Raw genomic sequence first — 18,365 nt, 5'->3', positions numbered from 1 at the left:
GAAAGCTTTGGAATTCCAGTGTTCAAGACTTCAAAAGGGTGTGTGTGTGTGTGTGTGTGTGTGTGTGTGTGTGTGTGTGTAAAGGCGATTAAAAGAATATACTATTTATCATATGAGCAGCACTAGAACATTCTGGTCTGGAGGGAGGGAAAGTACAGACGTTTTAATGTCATTAACAAACATACACCTGTGCTGATTAAAATTAGTCCACCTGGACCAATCAGCTATCACTTTAGTTGATCAACTGATCAATTAGCTGGTTAATGCATTGATTCTTTTAAAAAACCCTGTAATGACCATTCTTCAGATAACAGGTGTACAGTTAATTTTATTTACTGCCTTGTGTTTCTCCTCCATAGGGCTCGAAAGCAACTTCCCTCATTCACCAAGGATGTCTGTGAGAACACACACCTCCAAGTATGCGCTGGCCTAGGCCCAGATTCACAAAGGAAGTGAACGTAGTGTCTCTCGGGTATACGCGAGCCAACTATCCAACCTCGCACAAAGGGGGCTGCAACCTACGGCCCTCGAGACAAGCCTGGCTGAATACCAAACCAAATACAAGCTCTTTAAAACAAGATAATGGAATCTTTTAAGTTAAGGTCTACTGGAGCAGTAAGTAGGATGCTGAATTACTGATACACAAAGGGAATGGCAGAGATTTGTATGGGCTTTTAAGAGATCACAAAAAAGGGAAATGAAAGGTGAACGGTTGTCTTAGGCCAGTGCACTAGAATTATGCAGGGTTCCCCTTTTTTTGTCTTTATTCCTTACTGCCTCGTGTGCAATGCTCCCGGAAAAAACCTTGCAAACTTAATAATGGATTATTAATCTACAAGGTCGGTTTTCAGAAATGTTTTAAGCTGCTTGGTTTCAGTTATGCAAATGAGCTTTCTTATACTGACTGCTGATCACTTACTCTGAAAGTTGACGTCCTTCAACTCTTTAATTGTAGGGGGCTGAAGGGCCCCCTGCTCTAATGACCCCAAATCCTCTTCAAGAATATGACTGCTTAAGCCGGTTGGGCCCCACCATAAAGTCAGTAGCCTGTGTGACACATTCATCTCCCTATTCAGCTATACCCTTACCAAAGGTCTCTAATTTGTCCCAGTTATTTTTGAGTTTGGCTTCGTTTCAGTTAAACATTCGCAAGTCCTCACTACCAACAGCCTACACCAGGGGTAGTCAAACTACAGCCCTCCAGATGTCCATGGACTACAATTCCCATTAGCCCCTGCCATGGGAATGCTGTAAACACTGCAGTTTGAGCTGCAGTTTGACTACCCCTGGCCTACACTTTCAACACAAGATGTTAATGGCAATATTGAAGGACACTGCAGCCTTAGAACTGGAGCCCCAACACCTCTTCTCAGATACATGCTGCTCTACTAATGGGCATTCGGGTGTGCTTTTGCAGCCTATTGTGTGTCCAGCACCAGTGAAGCTCTTTCCCTTCCTTGCGCCTCAAGTCTCCTTAGGAGGGCATGATGGCATCCAAATCAATTCATCTCAAGAAGCCTATCCCCATTTATTACGCATCCCAGCCATACCTTCCAAACCAAGGGCACGGGGCCTTAATCCCTTAACCTCCTTAAGCCCCACCCCCTTCATGCCAATAGAGGCTTTTGCCCAGAGGGCCAATGGAAAGGCATATGGGAATAAGAAGGTAAAGGGAAGGTTCTGGGGCTGATCGTACTGACAGGAAAGGGTTAAAGAGGCCTTTGTCTATGATTCTGCTTGCAGGGAACAAATCAAAGGGCACATCCAACACTATTAGCACTTTGGGCCTCCATAGTTGAGAACAGGGAACCTACAAATAGTTGCCAACAGCATCCTCTCCACAGCTGCCTTCCATTGACCAAACCAGTTATAGTTATGAAGGAAGTCTAACTGCTGAATGCATTTGCAAAATACCACTGCTTTCCTTTTCCCAGAGCTCAGGAACCACGTCGATAGTTGGTGGCCTGTTAGTGGCAGTAAGAGTTATCCTCAGGTGAGCAGTTAATTAAAATGATGAGAACGCCCCCCTCCACTCACTCACCTAAGACTTGTATGGGCTATGTGGAGGCTACCAAAAATTGCTATGGGTGCATACGCAAGGCCCATTTTTAGAAGTTACAAGATTGCCAGATTTTGCAGAAGTTGATTTGTAATGTTACAAGCAGTCCTTACTCAATGGATTGAAGGGGGAAACCCTGTAAATACAGCAACTGAATGCCGAGACAAGAGAAGACAATACAGAGTCAGACCCAGGAACAAATCCCTACTTGTTGTGAACCCTGGTGTGAGTCCTTGACTCACTCATTCTCACAGGGCTGCCGTGAGAATAAAAGGGGTGTGTTATGCATGCAATATATGATACCTGGTCTCCTGGGGAGAGGTGTGGGATAGCAGCATGCTGTAGTGGTTAAGAGTAGCAGCCTCTAATCTGGAAAGCCAGGTTTAACTCCCCACTCCTCCACATGCAGTCAGCCAGTGACCTTGGGCCAGTCACCGTTCACTCTTCAGCGTCACCTACTTCACAGGGTGTCTGTTGTGGGGAGAGGAAGGGAAGGTGATTGTAATCCGCTCTGAGAGTCCTTCAAGTGAGGTATAAAAACCAACACTATTTCTTCTACTGCCTGAATGTGTGCCTTCTATGTTGCGGACCCGACCACAAGGGGCAGCCTGACTGAGGGCAGGAAGGCTCCTGTTCTCCTGGCGTTCTGCAAATGGGGGAAAACTGAATTATTCAAGGGGGCTTTTCTATGCAGACAACAGAGTTGCACCATGCTAAATGACTCCTTAAGCTACTTGGAAAAAATTTTAGTACTCATCTCTACTGTGCATAGCTTGTTGAAAAGGTGATCCTACTATGGAACTTTGCATTGTGTCACATTAATCATTATACTTGGCTTCAGCTCTGTTTTAGACTTTGGGTTCATTCTGCAACCCTCATCTTAAAGGTAAAGATAAAGGTATCCCCTGTGCAAGCACTGGGTCATGTCTGACCCTTGAGGTGACGCCCTCTAGCATTTTCATAGCAGACTCAATACGGGGTGTTTTGCCAGTGCCTTCCCCAGTCATTACCGTTTTACCCCCCAGCAAGCTGGGTACTCATTTTACCGACCTCAGAAGGATGGAAGGCTGAGTCAACCTTGAGCTGGCTGCTGGGATTAAACTCCCAGCCTCATGGGCAGAGCTGCATGTCTGCTGCCTTACCACTCTGCGCCACAAAAACCCTTATCTTATTGCACTGTTATTGAATGTCCTGTCGATTATTATGAATCATTCTGAGTAATCCACCTTGAGTCCAAGTGAGAAAGGCGGACTATGAGTAACGTAAACAAAAATAAAAGGCCCAGCCACTTGTAACCAAGTGGAGGCAACATACACCAATCCCACCGGGTTGCTAAAATTCTTAAGTTTTCAATTATATGGAATGACAACAGCATACCAGATTCCACAGCCAGAGTCTGACTGGCACAGAGTGCTCGTACACAAGTGGAGAGAAGAAATTTCCCAGTCACTCTCTAAAGTTGGTCATTAAAATAGAAAATTATAGTGGGGAGAAGTGACTGGAATGACGCTGGAAAATTCCAAGCTGCCTCATTGTACACCTCCCAAGAACTGTGATGCTGGCATCCAGGAATCCAAGGTGTATTTTAGCAGGACTGCTTAAAAGACGGCTTGTGTCCACATCAGAGACTGGGGAAGGTTCTGGGCATGCCCAAGCAGCACCCCCACGCACTCCCTTCGAAGCGGAAGTTTACACCGCCAGTTCTGTTGACGTATGGACCAGGCCTTCAAGAACAAAGCTTCACAGAGGCTCCAACCAACTAACACTTCTAAAGCAGGTAATCATCAGCTCTCCTTGTTCTGCTTCCTTGGGGGCACAGCCACTTCCTCCTCAGAATACCAAGAAAGAGTAAGGTAATTTCACATAGCCACCTTCCCGGAAACGGTATGACTGAAGCCGGCTCAACCATCTGTAAACTATGGCCGAGCGCACAGCGATTTAATCTCGATAATCCTGAAGGTAGAAGAAGGGATCACCACCATGGGAAGCTTAAAACTAAAGTACTTTTATAAACTCTTATGCAAACAGATGATTTCTGTCTCCGGGATTCCTGAACAATATATATTTTTACACCACATTCATCTACTTGTGGACACCTGAGAAATGAAACAGTCGGGCCAAATCCTTCGCGTGAGTAATACTACCAGTGTCCTGAGTAACTAAAGCTGGCTAACAGGGATGAAGCAGTGCCACGGAAAGTCACTGAGAACAACCTGACTACATTCTGGTGTTAAAACTAAATCCATAATACTTACACAAAGCCCCTTGAGACTGTATTAATGATGCCCAACAAGTAGAAGACAGTAGAAAACAAGGTGCTACTCAAGGTCCATCTACAGAGCAACTCTTGGACAACGATGATTGACAGGGAATTTTTGCATGACTGGGTCATGACCACTGTCTGATCTCCTTACCTTGGGCCTGCTAAGCCATAAGGACTTTAATTTTCCTAGGCAAGTTACAAAAACAATCTGCCTCCCTTTGGTCATTGCGAAAGAACTCATAAACAAACTTATATCCACCTTAGAAGAAAAGAGAGAGAGAGAGAGAGAGAAGCACCTTACATTGGTGTTATTGTTGCTACTGATTTGTGAAAGGCAATCCTGAATCCACAATGTGCAACTTTCTCTTTGTTTGTGTACATCGATGAAACGACTTCCCACCAGCTTAGAGCAAATTAACTATTTAACTATCTGGATACAATGCAAATGAGGAAACCTGTTTTCACAAGGTTCAAACACGAGGCCACAATTTTACCACTATTTATATATTAATCTTTAAGCCACCAGAAACGGCCTTGGCCCATTGTTTGCCAAGTCTGTGGCCTACAAATACGAAGGCCACAAAACAGTACGGAGGAAGCTGAAGCTTGCTGGCCTTAAGGACCACAAGACTGGCTTGGATTGTGGCCTGGGATCTCCTTGAACACTTAGAAGTCCCACTGTAAACAAGCACACCAGCTTAAGTCGTGCATTTGTATTTCTGTGTAAGACATCACCTGCCGGGATAGAAAGAGTTCCCATCTAACTTTCCCCAAAACATGTATTTTCAAAGAGTTCGTGACAACAAAAGGCCTAGCGAGCTTTGTTTCGGGACCAATTCATTCCCTTTCAAGACTTTAAGCTACGAAGCCAGACTCACAGCGAAGACAACACCCCTCCCTTCCCAACCAAAACACAAGATTTTTTCAAAGGCCAACACACCGACTCCCCCTCTTCTAAGAAAAACACTCCCCCCCTCGCCCAGTCCCTCTGAAGACCCACAAAATTAAGAAGGGGAAAGGGGTGGGTGGGAGACACCAAACAAAACAAAAACAGGACACATCAACCCCACCACAAAGAGCGAGGGGGGGAAATTAACCCTTAACCCGTTGCCAACCAGACAAGAGAATCCAACACAAGAGAATCCACGCGACCTGCATTTCCCACCTCTCCATCCCCCTCCTCCTTGCAAAGTTTAAGACCCCCCCACACCTGACTCCGGAGAGGGTCTCATCTTCCCCACCCACCCCCCAACTTCCAACCCTGATCCCTTGTTCCCCATCCCCGTTTCCATGACTTTTCTTCCCACCCGCCCCCATTTCCTCAAACCCATCCAGGCTGCTCCAGTGCAATCCGGCACCCTGGATTCAGCCCCATCGACACCCCACCACCCCCTCCAAAAATAACCACCAAAAACCCAACCCCGATTTCTCGTTTCGGCGGTTTTCTCCAGGGCCTGCTTCCAACCCAAAGTGGATCTCCTCCTCCTCCTCTCTTTCTCTCTCTCCCCCCCCCCCCGCGCCCCGCCTCTCCTTTGCTCCCCGAGAGAAACAAACCCAGCCACCGGATCCTTTTCTCGGCGGGGAGGGGGGTGGGGGAGAAGCCCAGGCTTCCTGGGGAAAGCGGCTCCCGAGTTTGCCCGGCGATGGGGGCGCGGAGCGGGAGGCAGAGCCCGTCCATCGCCCCCCGCCGCCTTCCTGGAACAACAATAGAGGCCTCTTCGCAAACATTGTACCAGGAACCCAAGCGCGAGGAAGACGCCTCGGCAACAGCGCCCGCCCAAGGGCCGCCTTCCGAGGGGCCTCGCCGCGCCCGCCGCGGCCCTCGCCCCAATACGGCCGGCCCGTCGGGTCCGCGGGGGTCCCGGCCGCCCTTTGAGCCCGCTCCGGTCCGGATACTCACGGGCGGAGCGGTAGGATGAAGACGGATCTCCGCGCCCCCCCTCCCCCCCGGCCTCTCGCTCTGCCTGCCGCTCCCCCTGCCTTTCACTCCGACAACATGGCGGCCCACTGGGGACTGAGGCGCCGCGCTGCATCCTGGGAAGGGTAGGCTCGGCCAGCCCCGGCGGCGGCACAGGCCGTGGTTGTTGCTGCTGCTGCTGCTGCTGCTGCTGCCGCCGCTGGCTGGGAGTTGAACTCGGGCCGGCTCTGGGGAGACAGCGAGGCCTCGTGGCCACGCCGGGGTTGCCAGCCTCCAGGCGGCACCTGGGGATCCCCCGGAATTGAGAGAGGGGAACAAATGTGGAGTTCGTGGGCACCTTGAAGAGCAGCAAAGTTTTGTTCAAGGTATGCAGTTACTTCTGCGGAGACAATGTTGACATTAGTAGCATCTTTAAGGCCTTAAAGCATCTTAAAGATGCTACTGGACCTCGACGTTTGTTCTGCTGCTTCAGACCAACACGGCGGCCTACTTGAATCTAGAGAGCAGTTCTCCCAGAGAAAATGGACCACAGAATCATAAAGTTGAAAGGCACCTCTAGGGTCATCTAGTCCAGCCCCCTGCCAAATGCAGGGTCAAGAGGGTGGTCTTTATGGAATTGAAATTCCTCAAGGTCCTATTCCTCCCCAAGCTCCATCCCCCACTGGAGTCTCGCAACCTGGATCTGGCAACCCCAGCCAAAATCCAACATCTTATACCAGGCTTTCGTGAAACTTGGGATTTCCTGATTGCCCTGGAAGGGTTTCTCGAATGGGTGGGAGTTTATTAATGTTTCACATATTTTTTAAGTTTGTTAAATATTTATTGGGTGACATGACCGTATATGTTTACCAAACCCAATAAATGTTTAACAGACATGACCATATATGGACATGTCTACCTGCCCCCCCCTTCTCCAAATGGCGAATGATGGGCCTGGAGGAGGTGGGAAGGGGAGGAACCCCAGGTGGGTGTGTAAACGCTGGCTTATACCCATCCATATGGACACAAAACACGTTTGTGTATGTGTCCAGTACTCCAGAACACTCCATGTACAAGCTTCAACTGCGTATTGTGGGGACCAAGCTCTAGGAGACCCAAATTCAAAGCCTAACTCTGACAAGGATGACTCCACTGAGCCACTCCCACATGGTAGTTATAGGGTCATTTCTAGAAGCCCTGGATTCCAATCTCCATTCTGCCATGGAAGCTCACTGAGTGACCTCAGGCCAACCACTGTGCCAACTTCACAAGGTGATTGTGAGGATAAAGTGAAGGTGAGAAGAATGAGGTATAGGTGCTTTGGGTTCCCCACCAGGTGAAAGTAAAGGTATATAAATATGAAACGCCAATAAGTATTGCATGGAGTTCTGTCCGTAGTTGCGACATAAGAAGCCGTTTCCTGTACAGACCATAAAGCCACATTTTGCGCATCACAGATTTTGGAGCTGCCAGGGGGAATAAGGCAAACTTATTACCAATAGCCTCCTTACAGACCAAAGCTTGGCATTAGCAATTTAGTTGTCTGCTCCAACATTCCTGCCTGTGTAATGGTTCCAGCAGGTGTAGCTCTGAGAGGAAAAGGGCCATCATTGTGTTTGGGAGGAAGCTCCTAGGAACACTGCCAGACATAGGAAGTGGCAATACCTCAAGCTCTCAAATCATTAAAGCCATGTCAGCCTCTCCAAAGGAACAACTGGCAACACCAGTCTGCCTCTCCAAAAAGAGCTGCTACAGAAAAGAGTTGACACCACACAATAAGCTCCAAACCTTTTCAAGACACAGGAGCCCTGCTAAAAAACAAAGTTGGCAGCACTGTCCTACCTCTCTAAAAAGCCCTGAAGTCTTCAGGAGAGAACCGCTAGGAGAAGAACAGACTACGTCAGCCAACAAAGCCAAGAAGGTGTTCAAGGCACAGGAGCCCTGTGAAAGATTAAAGCTGGCAACACTGTTCTCTCTCTCCCTCCAAAAGGCACGGAAATATTCCAGGGAACACTGCTAACAAAGTCTTCAGGGGAGAACAGCTAGCAGAAGAACAGACCACGCCAGCCAATGAGCCCAGGAACTGTTCAAGGCACAAGAGCCCTGTGAAAGAATAAAGCTGGCAACACCGTTCTCTCTCTCCAAAAGGCAGTGAAATATTCCAGGGAACACTGCTAACAAAACTGGCCCCTTCCCACACACACAAACACACCCACAAAGCCCAAAAGCAGTTCAAAAAGCAGAAGCCCTACTAAAAAATAAGGTCGGCAACAACACTCCCCCAGAACCAAAACTCCAGAAAGCGGGGAATGACAAAGAAAATGGAATGGGGCGGCCAGCGAATTCTCCCCCAACAGTCCTGAAGCTTGGAGTGAAAAGAGCCAGGCTCTAATTCTTCCTGGGACTGGCCAGGCACTGCATGGCATCCGGCGAACTTGGCAGGGGGCTGGATGGCTCTTACCTAAAGTGACCAGATTTTAACATTAGTAAAGCGGGACACCATTGACGGGGGGGGGGGGTCTTGATTTAAAATTTGGCCTATATGGAGCAACAAAAAAGTTTCATAGAACGCAAAAATAGTAATTTATATTTTTAAATTTCAACATAAGTACAATTTGCCAGGTCCCCCCAGATGTCCCTCCAAAAGTGGGCCAACCTGGTCACCTCACTCTTGTCCCTTCTCACCCCCAAAGCAGAGCCCCCCTTGCGCCCCAGCGGGCCCTCACCTGCCACCCACGCGACGGCCGCTCCTAGGCCAGCGGCCAGCTCCCTGCCTTCGGCGTGCCCCATCGGCGCTTTGGCACGACGCGCCTCCCGCTTCCCGGGCAGCCCCGAGCAGACGCGGCTCCTCCGAGAGAGGCCGGCGAGCTGCCGCTGCCTCCTAAAGCGGCCCGACCGGTTCCCCCCCTCCCCGCATTCCTCGGAGACGTTGGGCCGGTTTCCATGCTCGACGACCCGGCCGCCCACGGGCTCCACCGCGGCCGGCGAGGCGCATTCCCCGCGCGTGCGCGCGCGCAGCCGCGCCCCTCCTTCACGCGCCGCTAATGGCCTGCCGCGCGCCCCTCTCGCTTTTGAAGACCGCGCCGGCCCCGGCCACTTACGCGCGAGGGAGCGCCGAGGAGCTCGACGGCGTGCCTTAACCTGGGCAGGATCCGGCTGCACATCGCACCGGATGTTCTCATTGCTCTCTGGCTCGCTGGGAGAACTCCCTGGGCCCATGATGCACATGTTGGGTCATGCACTCTCCGTGTGGTTTTGCAGGCGGGTTTTCTTCTGCCCGATAAGAAAAGCTACTTCTAAAGCACACTGGAAGGGCATCGTCCATCGCGTGCGGGATGGCCAGGAGGAGACTTTCAGTGTGCTTTCAATGTGTTTTCAATGTGCTTTAGAAGTAGATTTCCCCCTTTTTTTCTGAACACATGGAATCTTGCACTTTCAATGCACTTTAGTGGATTTTTCTTGCATTGACACCTGCAAAAGGACGCTAACGCTACCTAGGCCAGAAATATTTTGGGTATGGTAATTATTCTCCCCCACCCCTCAGAAGTCTCCCATTCTCAGCCATTCCACGCAGGTTGGATAATGCACTTTCAGTGTGCTTTTGAAGCTGGATTGCTGCAAATTATAGTGCATTATACGACTTGCTAGCAATGGTTGAGAATGGAAGATTTCTGAAGGGGGGAATATTTATGGCCTGCCCCTTTAAAAGAAAGTGCCCTGCCTCTTTAAAAGCAGCTTAATTGGGTGTTATTTACATCCCTGCACCAAAAGCGTCAAGGGTTCATTTAGAGACATCAAACCTCAATTAAAGGAACAGGGCTTTTGTTTTCTCCAGGCCTGCTGGCAACCCCGTTTCCCCCCTTCACGACCGCATCCTAAAGATAACGGCTAAATTTAATCGGTTTACAGGAAAGTTATCTGCTCCGACGGCAAAGAAATCTCACGCACCTCGAAAGCAATTTTTACAAAACAGTCACAAACTGCAAAATAAAATTTGCATGTATTTAATTCAGATTCTCAGTTGCTTAAGAAGACTCAGACTCGCCAAGTCTTCATTCCGGGACTAGACAAATATACACGACTGCAACTCCCAGCATGCGTCGCTTTCCCCCAGATCCGCCATTCCCGACGATTACATCGCCCCTGTGCATTCTGGGGTTTGTAGTTCCTCCGTTTAACGTGTTGGTGTTAAAGGGACAGTCAACTTTAAATACGAACCCACATATGAGAAAGCTGTTGCATGGAAACTAAATTGAAATCTCTCTAATTTAACAATCTTTTTAAAAATGATTTTTAGAAATTATTTTTCCTTCTTGCATGAAAGACCAAACAGATAAACCCCAAAATCCCACAGTAGCTAAAATTAAAATTGTTATACAATTTATAGACAAATTAACTGAACCTATAAAATTTATGCTTAATGGGAGATTGGGAGTGTTTGTTCCACAAATAAACAGATATTCTGCTAACAACATTAAAAATACAGAAGGGAAACTACCTAAAACCTTTTTTGATCTTATGGACAATTTGTCTTGTTGATATTTGGAGACAGTTAAATGGTTCTTGTACAGAATTTGCATTCCTTTCTGAAAGACATAGATCCTTTTCAAGGACAGATCTGTTTTTAATACCTAAAAGTTTGTTTTCTAAAGTGATCAAAGCAGAGATTTTGCCAAAGTCTTTTTCTGACCATAAACCTGTCAGTTTGGTCAAGGAAAATAAACACATTAAGGTGGAGGTTAACTGAGGTTTTGTTACAAAAAGTGCAGTACATACAAGACTAAGAAAAAGTTAAAAGCATAATTTGAGGTCAATTTAAACAAAGATACAGATATGAGAATGATCTGGGATGCGAATAAAGCTAAACGCAAGAAACAGAGAGGGGGAGAAGAGAAATTCCAAAAGATTACAGATGAGATTAAGAAGACTAGGGATTAAAAATTGCTCCTGGTAACATTATTATCTCTAACCAGATAAAAAATCTTGCAATTTATTTTATGACTAACTGGAAGCCTCTTATAGAATTCGCGCAGTACAGACATAAAAATGACTTGTGGCTTTCGAGATTAAAGAAGGGATATGGATTCAAATGATAAGCTTGAATCAATACGCAATGATGGTCATGTGGAAACTCAACAATTTATTGTAATGAGACCCATATGTCTGTTCTGTTTATGCTGATGATCAGCCACCAGTCGACACCCCCAAATGCCCAGAAGCTTTGGTGGACTGGCTCAAGGGGAGCTGGCTGAAGTTAAATTCCAGCTAAGACAGAGGGGCTGGGGCTGGGGCTGGGGCTGGGGGAGAGTAATGCAACACCTGCCTCTTGATGAGGTCGATTTAACACCTTTGACACCTGTGTGTGATTCTGATGTCTCTAGCCATGGAGGCTCAGGTTGGCCCCTGCCAGGCATTCTAGCACCTTCTCCAGGCACAACAACTGGCACCTTACCTCTTGTCACTCAACTTAGCCATACAACAGTCATCTTCAGGCTAGACATCCATCACTCGCTGCCCTTGAAAATGCTCTGGGGCCCCAGCTGGCCCAAAATATAGCCATGCAGGTCCTCACTTTGGCTCAGTGGAGGGCACACAGGACACCTGTGCTCTCCCAGTGGCACTGGCTCCAGATTGGAGATCAAATCAGATACAAGGTTTTGACACTTTTAAAGTCCTAAATGTTCGGGGGGGGGGGCTTTATCTAGGGGGCTGCATCTTTCTCTATACTTTTCTTCATCTTCTTCTTCTATATGCTGCTTTTCTCTCCCGAAGAGTCTCAAAGGGGCTTATAGTCACCTTCCCTTTCCTCTCCCCACAACAGACAACCTGTGAGGGAGGTGAGGCTGAGAGAGCCCTGATATTACTGAAGAAGAAGAGTTGGTTCTTATATGCCGCTTTTCTCTACCTAAAGGAGCCTCAAAGCGGCTTACACTCACCTTCCCTTTCCTCTCCCCACAACTGACACACTGTGAGGTGTTTGAGGCTGAGAGAGCCCTGATATTACTAAAGAAGAAGAGTTGGTTTTTATATGTTGCTTTTCTCTCCCTGAAGGAGTCTCAAAGCGGCTTACAATTGCCTTCCCTTTCCTCTCCCCACAACAGACACCCTGTGAGGTAGGTGAGGCTAAGAGAGACCTGATATTCCTGCTAGGTCAGAACAGTTTTCTCAGTGCCTGGCAAGCCCAAGGTCACCCAGCTGGCTGCATGTAGGGGAGTGCAGAATCAAACCTGGCTCTTTAAAGTGACCAGAGTCACTGGAAAAGAAAATAATGCTAGAGAAAGTTGAAGGCAGCAGGAAAAGAGAAAGACCCAATGTGAGATGGATCCACTCCATAACAGAAGCCACAGCACTTAATTTGCAAGACCCGAGCAGGACATCTTGAAGGCCACTCATTCATAGGGTGGCCATTAGTCCGAAGTGACCTGACACCACTTAACACGCACACAAGATGTCACTGGGCTTCTGTTTTAATTGCTACCAAAACCAAAGCTACCTATCTGGAATTCTCTCCCAAACAGCCTCTGCTTGTTGCTCAGCCAATCCAAGAACCGGTATTTATGATGCTCTTCCATTGTCCGTTTTGAAATCACTATCGATTTGAAGTTGCTATTTTAAAATTGTTTTCCGGCAACATTTTTCCAAGGGGGAAATCACAGCCTTGATGAAGCGACTTCTGTTTTTTGGGTTTTTTTAAAAATGCTTTTTAAAAAGAAATTAAATTCCTCTCATCAGGCATTATATTTCTCTCTAGAGCTATTTTAATTGTCAGGGCAGTTGAACGGCTCCAAATCGTTCCATCGGGATTCCTGCGCCTCCAAAAACCCATCAGACTAAGGGCTGCAGTTGTCCAAGTATGGCAGTAAATTTTAACACTCCGTAAACTCCTTGTCTCTTTTCCATAATTGGTTTCCGCAAAATGCTTACTAGCGATTCCAAGGTGTTTATGCGACCAGACAAATTTCAGGATGAAAGCCTGTTCTTCTTAGAAACAGATATGACTTTAAAAAGACAAGAGAATAATTCCTCCGGACGGCAAATCCTCATTTGCCCATTTCCGCACGAAATTTAACCAAATCCCCTTTAATTGTTGTAGTGATCCCCAACCCGTGGGCTGCGGACCACGTGTTGTCCATCGACTAACTGGAGGTGGGCCGTGAAGGACGCCTTCTCCCCCCACCCCCGGCCCTTTACTTCATCCACGATCCGGCAGGCGCACATGGGACTATCTCGTTGTAGAGAAACAAGCTCAGGGTTCCCATTGATTTGTCATTGTCATGAGTTAAAATTTCCATGAAAATAAAATGTTCCTTATGTTCATTGTTGTGGCGTGTCTTTATCTTATTTTGAAGGGATGTTTAAACATTACCATAGCGACCAGAGCCAGAGAGTGTTAGGGCAGTGGGCCTCAATAAAATTGTCAAGCCTTGAGTGGTCCCCGGTGATAAAAAGGTTGGGGACCACTGCCCTAAATCGCTAATGCAGCCATCTTTAATTCTGTTTTTACAGCTTCGTTGAATGAAGTATAACTACAAAAATACAATGGGAATAACTTCCCACGGAATACAATCATGTATGAGTAGCAACATGAGCTGTGATGTCAAGCAAATTCTGAATTGTCCAGGCTTGCCGGCAGATGCTCGATTTTGCAGGTCCAGCCCTCACCAAGAGACAGCTTGGGGTAGTGGTTGAGAGTGGTGGCTCGGTTGGATTCCCCACTCCTTCACATGCAGTCAGCTGGGTGACTTTGAGGTAGTCTGTCCTGTTAGAACTGTTATCACGGAGCAATTCTGTCAGAACTCTCTTGGCCTCACCTACCTCACAGGATACGTATTGTGGGGAGAGAAAGCAAAGGCGATTGTAAGCCACTTTGAGGTTCCTTTGGGTACTGAAAAGCGGGGTAGAAAACCCAACTCTTCTCCTTCTACAAATCAAATTGGATAATATACCAGGCTGAAAATATCCTTGCGCAGTGTAGACTTCACCACTCTATCCCGGGAGCTTCAGAGCCAACACAGTGCAGTGGTTAGTATTGAACTAGATTCTAGGGGACTTTGGATTCAAATCCTAATTCCCCCGTGAGATAGCTTTCTTGTGAGGTAATTGACCCAAGGTGACCCAGGCAGCTTTCCACAGCAGAGTGGGGGATTTGAACCTGGGTCTTCCAGTTCGGCACTCTTTATTATTTATTATTATATTTATATACAACCCTCCCTGAAGGCTCAGGGTGGTTCGCATAAAACAGAAATACTACTATATCCCACTGAGAGGAAAGGGAAGGCGACTATAAGCCGCTTTGAGTCTCCTTTGGGTAGAGAAAAGTGGCATATAAGAACCAACTCTTCTTCTTCTTCTTCAGTAATATCAGGGCTCTCTCAGCCTCACCCAACTCACAGGGTGTCTGTTGCGGGGAGAGGAAAAGGAAGGCGATTGTATGCCGCTTTGAGCCTCCTTTGGGTAGAGAAAAGCGGCATATAAGAACCAACTCTTCTTCTTCTGATATAGGAGGTATGGTGGGGCAAAACGGCAGGGCCAAGGAGCTACAAAGAGCAAGAAGCACAGGGAGAAATATAAGTTTGTAGCTAACCCAAGCAAATACCAGAGGGGGGGGTGGGCTTTTGAAGAAGAGCTGGAGGAAATGGCTAACGCAGGAGTCCCCAACATGGCACCCACCACCTTTCCTGGAAGGCACTGGGTGTTTTTAGAAAGTGGGATGGGCCAGGTGTGATCTTTTGCCCAGCAGGGCTTATGATGGGACATCTGAGATTTGATTGGCTGTGCGAGTTTTGAACAAACCTTGGTTTGCCAGTACCTGTCAACCCAGGTGCGGAGGCAAAACGGGGCAGTCATTGTGTGGGCAAGCCGTTCTAAAGATGCTAGCAGGCCCCAGAAAGCCTGGAGCCCCCCCTGGGACTACGGGGAAGAGACCCCCCCCCTCCCCATTGCCTTCCAGGGTGCTTAGACGCTGAACCGATGAGGATTCGCTTTGCGGTTCCTGCAAACGTTTAAACCAAGGCGAGGTATTTACTCACTTGGCAGAAGCAAGGCCAGCATTTTCCCCGGCTTAGAAGCAAGCAGGAAGGGAACTGAGCCAGGCACACCTGGATGCAAAAAAAGCAGTAAGCGGTCCCTCGGACAACGAAGGCGGAGCTGAGAAACAGGAACCGGGAAGGGAAAAGTTAAAGGGAAAGGAACACAGGACTGCCTATCTATGCTCAGGCGCAGCCCAATTACGACCTCAGGCCGGCCATTTCCCCCATCTCCTGCAGGGGGCACTGCCGCGTGCCCACTTTGCCTGGGGTGTAGACGCGCTCCAGAAACGAAGGGGCAGGAAGCCTTGTTGAAAGGGACTGGGAGCAAGTCGCCCTTGGAGACGACAGAAATAAATAAAAAACTCCCTGGAAATTTAAAAAGAACATGGTACAGTACATAAGGAAGAAAGGCTCTTTGCTGGTTTTCGATTTACAGGGAAGACTTTTTGGAAAAAAAATATTTATTTAAAAGATACATATTACAGATCTATTTAAAAAAAAAAACATGAGCTGCAGTTTTACAATTTGGGATGGGGGGGGGGAGAGAAATCATGTTATATTCTGGCAGACAATTTCCAGGGGAAAGGGAGAGGGGAAAACATAGTTCAGACTTTTTCACATACCACATAGGACATTTCCCCCCAAATTTACATGTTTATGAGTCAGTTATTTCTTTCCATTTCATTTTTAGTATTCAATACCATCTGAATCACACAATCAGAATAACAGAATCACACAGAGCTGGAAGAGACCACAAAGAGCCATCCACGCTCAACAAGTGCTCAACAAATCTTCTAACAATTTCTAATTTCTCCACCACCCACCGAGGCAACATACTCCACCTGCGAACAGCCCTCACCATCAGAAAATGCTATCTGATTTTAAGTCGTACTTCCTTTGCCGTAACTGAGCCCATTGAAGAAGAAGAGCTGGTTCTTTTATGCCACTTTTCTCTCCCTGAAGGAGTCTCAAAGCGGCTTACAGTCGCCTTCCCTTTCCTCTCCCCACAACAGATACCCTGTGAGGGAGGTGCAGCTGAGAGAGCCCTGATATTACTGCTCGACCAGAACAGCTTTCTCAGTGCTGTGGTGAGCCCAAGGTCACCCAGCTGGATGCATGTGGGGGAGTGTGGCATCAAGCCTGGCTCGCTAGATTAGAAGTCAGCGCTCCTAACCACTACACCAAGCTGCCCCTAGACCTTGTCTCTAAAGGTGTTGTCAACAAGTTGGCCCCTCCTTTAACATGTCTACCCTTTACATAATGAAATACAGCTCTCCTGTTACCCCTTGCGCTCCTCTTCTCCAAGCTACGCACGCCGCAGTCTCTCAGCTTCTCCTCATAAGGCATGGATTCCAATCTCTCAACCATCCTAGTTGCCCTTCTCTGAACACATTCCAACTTGTCAATATCCTTAAACTGTGATGCCCAGAAATTGACTTCATTTTCTTCTGAAGTTTAATACTGATCTGTAGTGCATCAAAATATATACATTTTGACATTGTCACATATTCAGTCATTTTGCTTGGTCATTCCATAGGTAAAGGTAAAGGTATCCCCGGTGCAAGCACCGGGTCATGTCTGACCCTTGGGTGACGTCCTCTAGCGTTTTCGTGGCAGACTCAATACGGGGTGCTTTGCCAGTGCCTTCCCCAGTCATTACCGTTTGCCCCCCAGCAAGCTGGGTACTCATTTTACCGACCTTGGAAGAATGGAAGGCTGAGTCAACCTTGAGCTGGCTGCTGGGATCAAACTCCCAGCCTCATGGGCAGAGCTTTCAGACTGCATGTCTGCTGCCTTACCACTCTGCGCCACAAGAGGCTCTTGGTCATTCCATAAGATCTGGTAAAGTTTTCATATTTTAATATTATTTAGTACCATATTTAATAACATGCATTTTGAATCTTATACAAATGGGATTTTTAATATCTTTCGCATCTCATTATGAATCATAATCCAATATTTCCTTGCTTGCTTTCAAGTCCACCACGTAAGATAAAATGATGCATTTATATCCTGACATTTCCAACATATCCCATTATAACTTACTATCTCTGGCTATATCTTTGGGAGCAGTATACCCTCTGGAACAATTTATATCAATTTTCTTTTAAAATTTAACATTTAGAACATTTCAGCTCATTAACTCACAATGCCTCTCACTGGTCCATATTGATACCTTCTCCAAGATTCTGCGCCCATTTTATCATGCAGTCCTTTAACTTGATTGCAATAAGTTTATACATTTTACCTAATAAAAGTTTTATATCTCCCGGTATCTGTTTTTCATAAGCAGTTTTTTCCTCTCCACTGACCAATGAATTTTTGAGGAATAAAGAGCACCAGTCCAAAATGGCTGCCACAGGAGTCAAAGCCAAATATTAAAACAGCTACTGCAGGCATCAGATACAATCTTTCCTTCCCACTTAGCAGCTGCCTTCATTTGAACAAGAGGAGCCAATCACAAGCCTTTCTTACAATGGAAAACCCCACTTTCTAAAAAGTATGGTGGGTACCATTGGGCTCATGGGTCCCAAGTTGGGAAACCCTGGAGTAGACAATTCCCACAATGGGTTTTAGATAATGTTTATCTCTAGACAGAGGTGTTGATGTAAGGTACTTTGAAAGACTGCTGGGATCTAGGCCTGCTGCAGTTGAAACCCCCAAACGGCCTTTAAGGGCATCCCATGCAGAACTTGTTGCAGCAGAGCAGTGACAAGGCTTGGAGAGAAAGGCATAGGTGTGTAATGGTTGTCAAAGCTCTTTGGAGCCTGCAATCTATAGCTCCACAGCCAAATATGGGTCTTCAAAAAGAAAACAATTTAGCTAAAGCAGGGATCCCCAACCTTTCTGAACCTTCAGGCACCCTTGGAATTCTGATCATATGTGATGGGCACAGACACAAAATGGCTGACACAGGTGGCTGAGACAACCACAAAATGGCTACCATAGCTTCTCTTCAGCGACACAGTGTCGATCCTTGTGCTGTGGTGGCAGCTACCACCAGAATCTTCACTGCCCAAGAAATCTCCAGTGGTCCATGAATAGCCTTGCTTAGCAAAGGCCCCATTTGACCCTGTCCAATTTCTAAATGCATTTGAAGAAGAAAAGTTGGTTCTT

General features: G+C 47.2%; 1 protein-coding gene across 11 annotated transcripts in view; it reads right to left on the bottom strand.

Moving 5' to 3' along the window:
• The window catches only part of PUM1 (pumilio RNA binding family member 1), a 90,261-nt gene extending 81,067 nt beyond the window's left edge, over positions 1-9,194 (bottom strand). For 7 of the 11 annotated variants that reach the window (XM_077337147.1, XM_077337149.1, XM_077337150.1 and 4 more), the window contains exon 1: positions 5,877-5,895. Coding sequence is in view for 1 of the 11 variants with exons in the window: in XM_077337154.1 (XP_077193269.1) it covers positions 8,946-9,009 (64 nt within the window). In the remaining 10 variants the exon portion in view is untranslated. Of the gene's footprint in view, positions 1-2,362; positions 2,520-5,876; positions 5,898-6,222; positions 6,323-8,945 lie in introns of those variants that run through there. The other 4 variants (XM_077337154.1, XM_077337155.1, XM_077337157.1 and 1 more) reach the window with 4 other exon arrangements.
• Between the last annotated feature and the right edge of the window lie 9,171 nt (positions 9,195-18,365).

The sequence above is a fragment of the Paroedura picta genome, chromosome 5, assembly GCF_049243985.1.
Source record: "Paroedura picta isolate Pp20150507F chromosome 5, Ppicta_v3.0, whole genome shotgun sequence".
NCBI classification, from domain to species: Eukaryota; Metazoa; Chordata; class Lepidosauria; order Squamata; family Gekkonidae; genus Paroedura; species Paroedura picta.
This window is presented reverse-complemented; position numbering and strand designations above follow the sequence as displayed.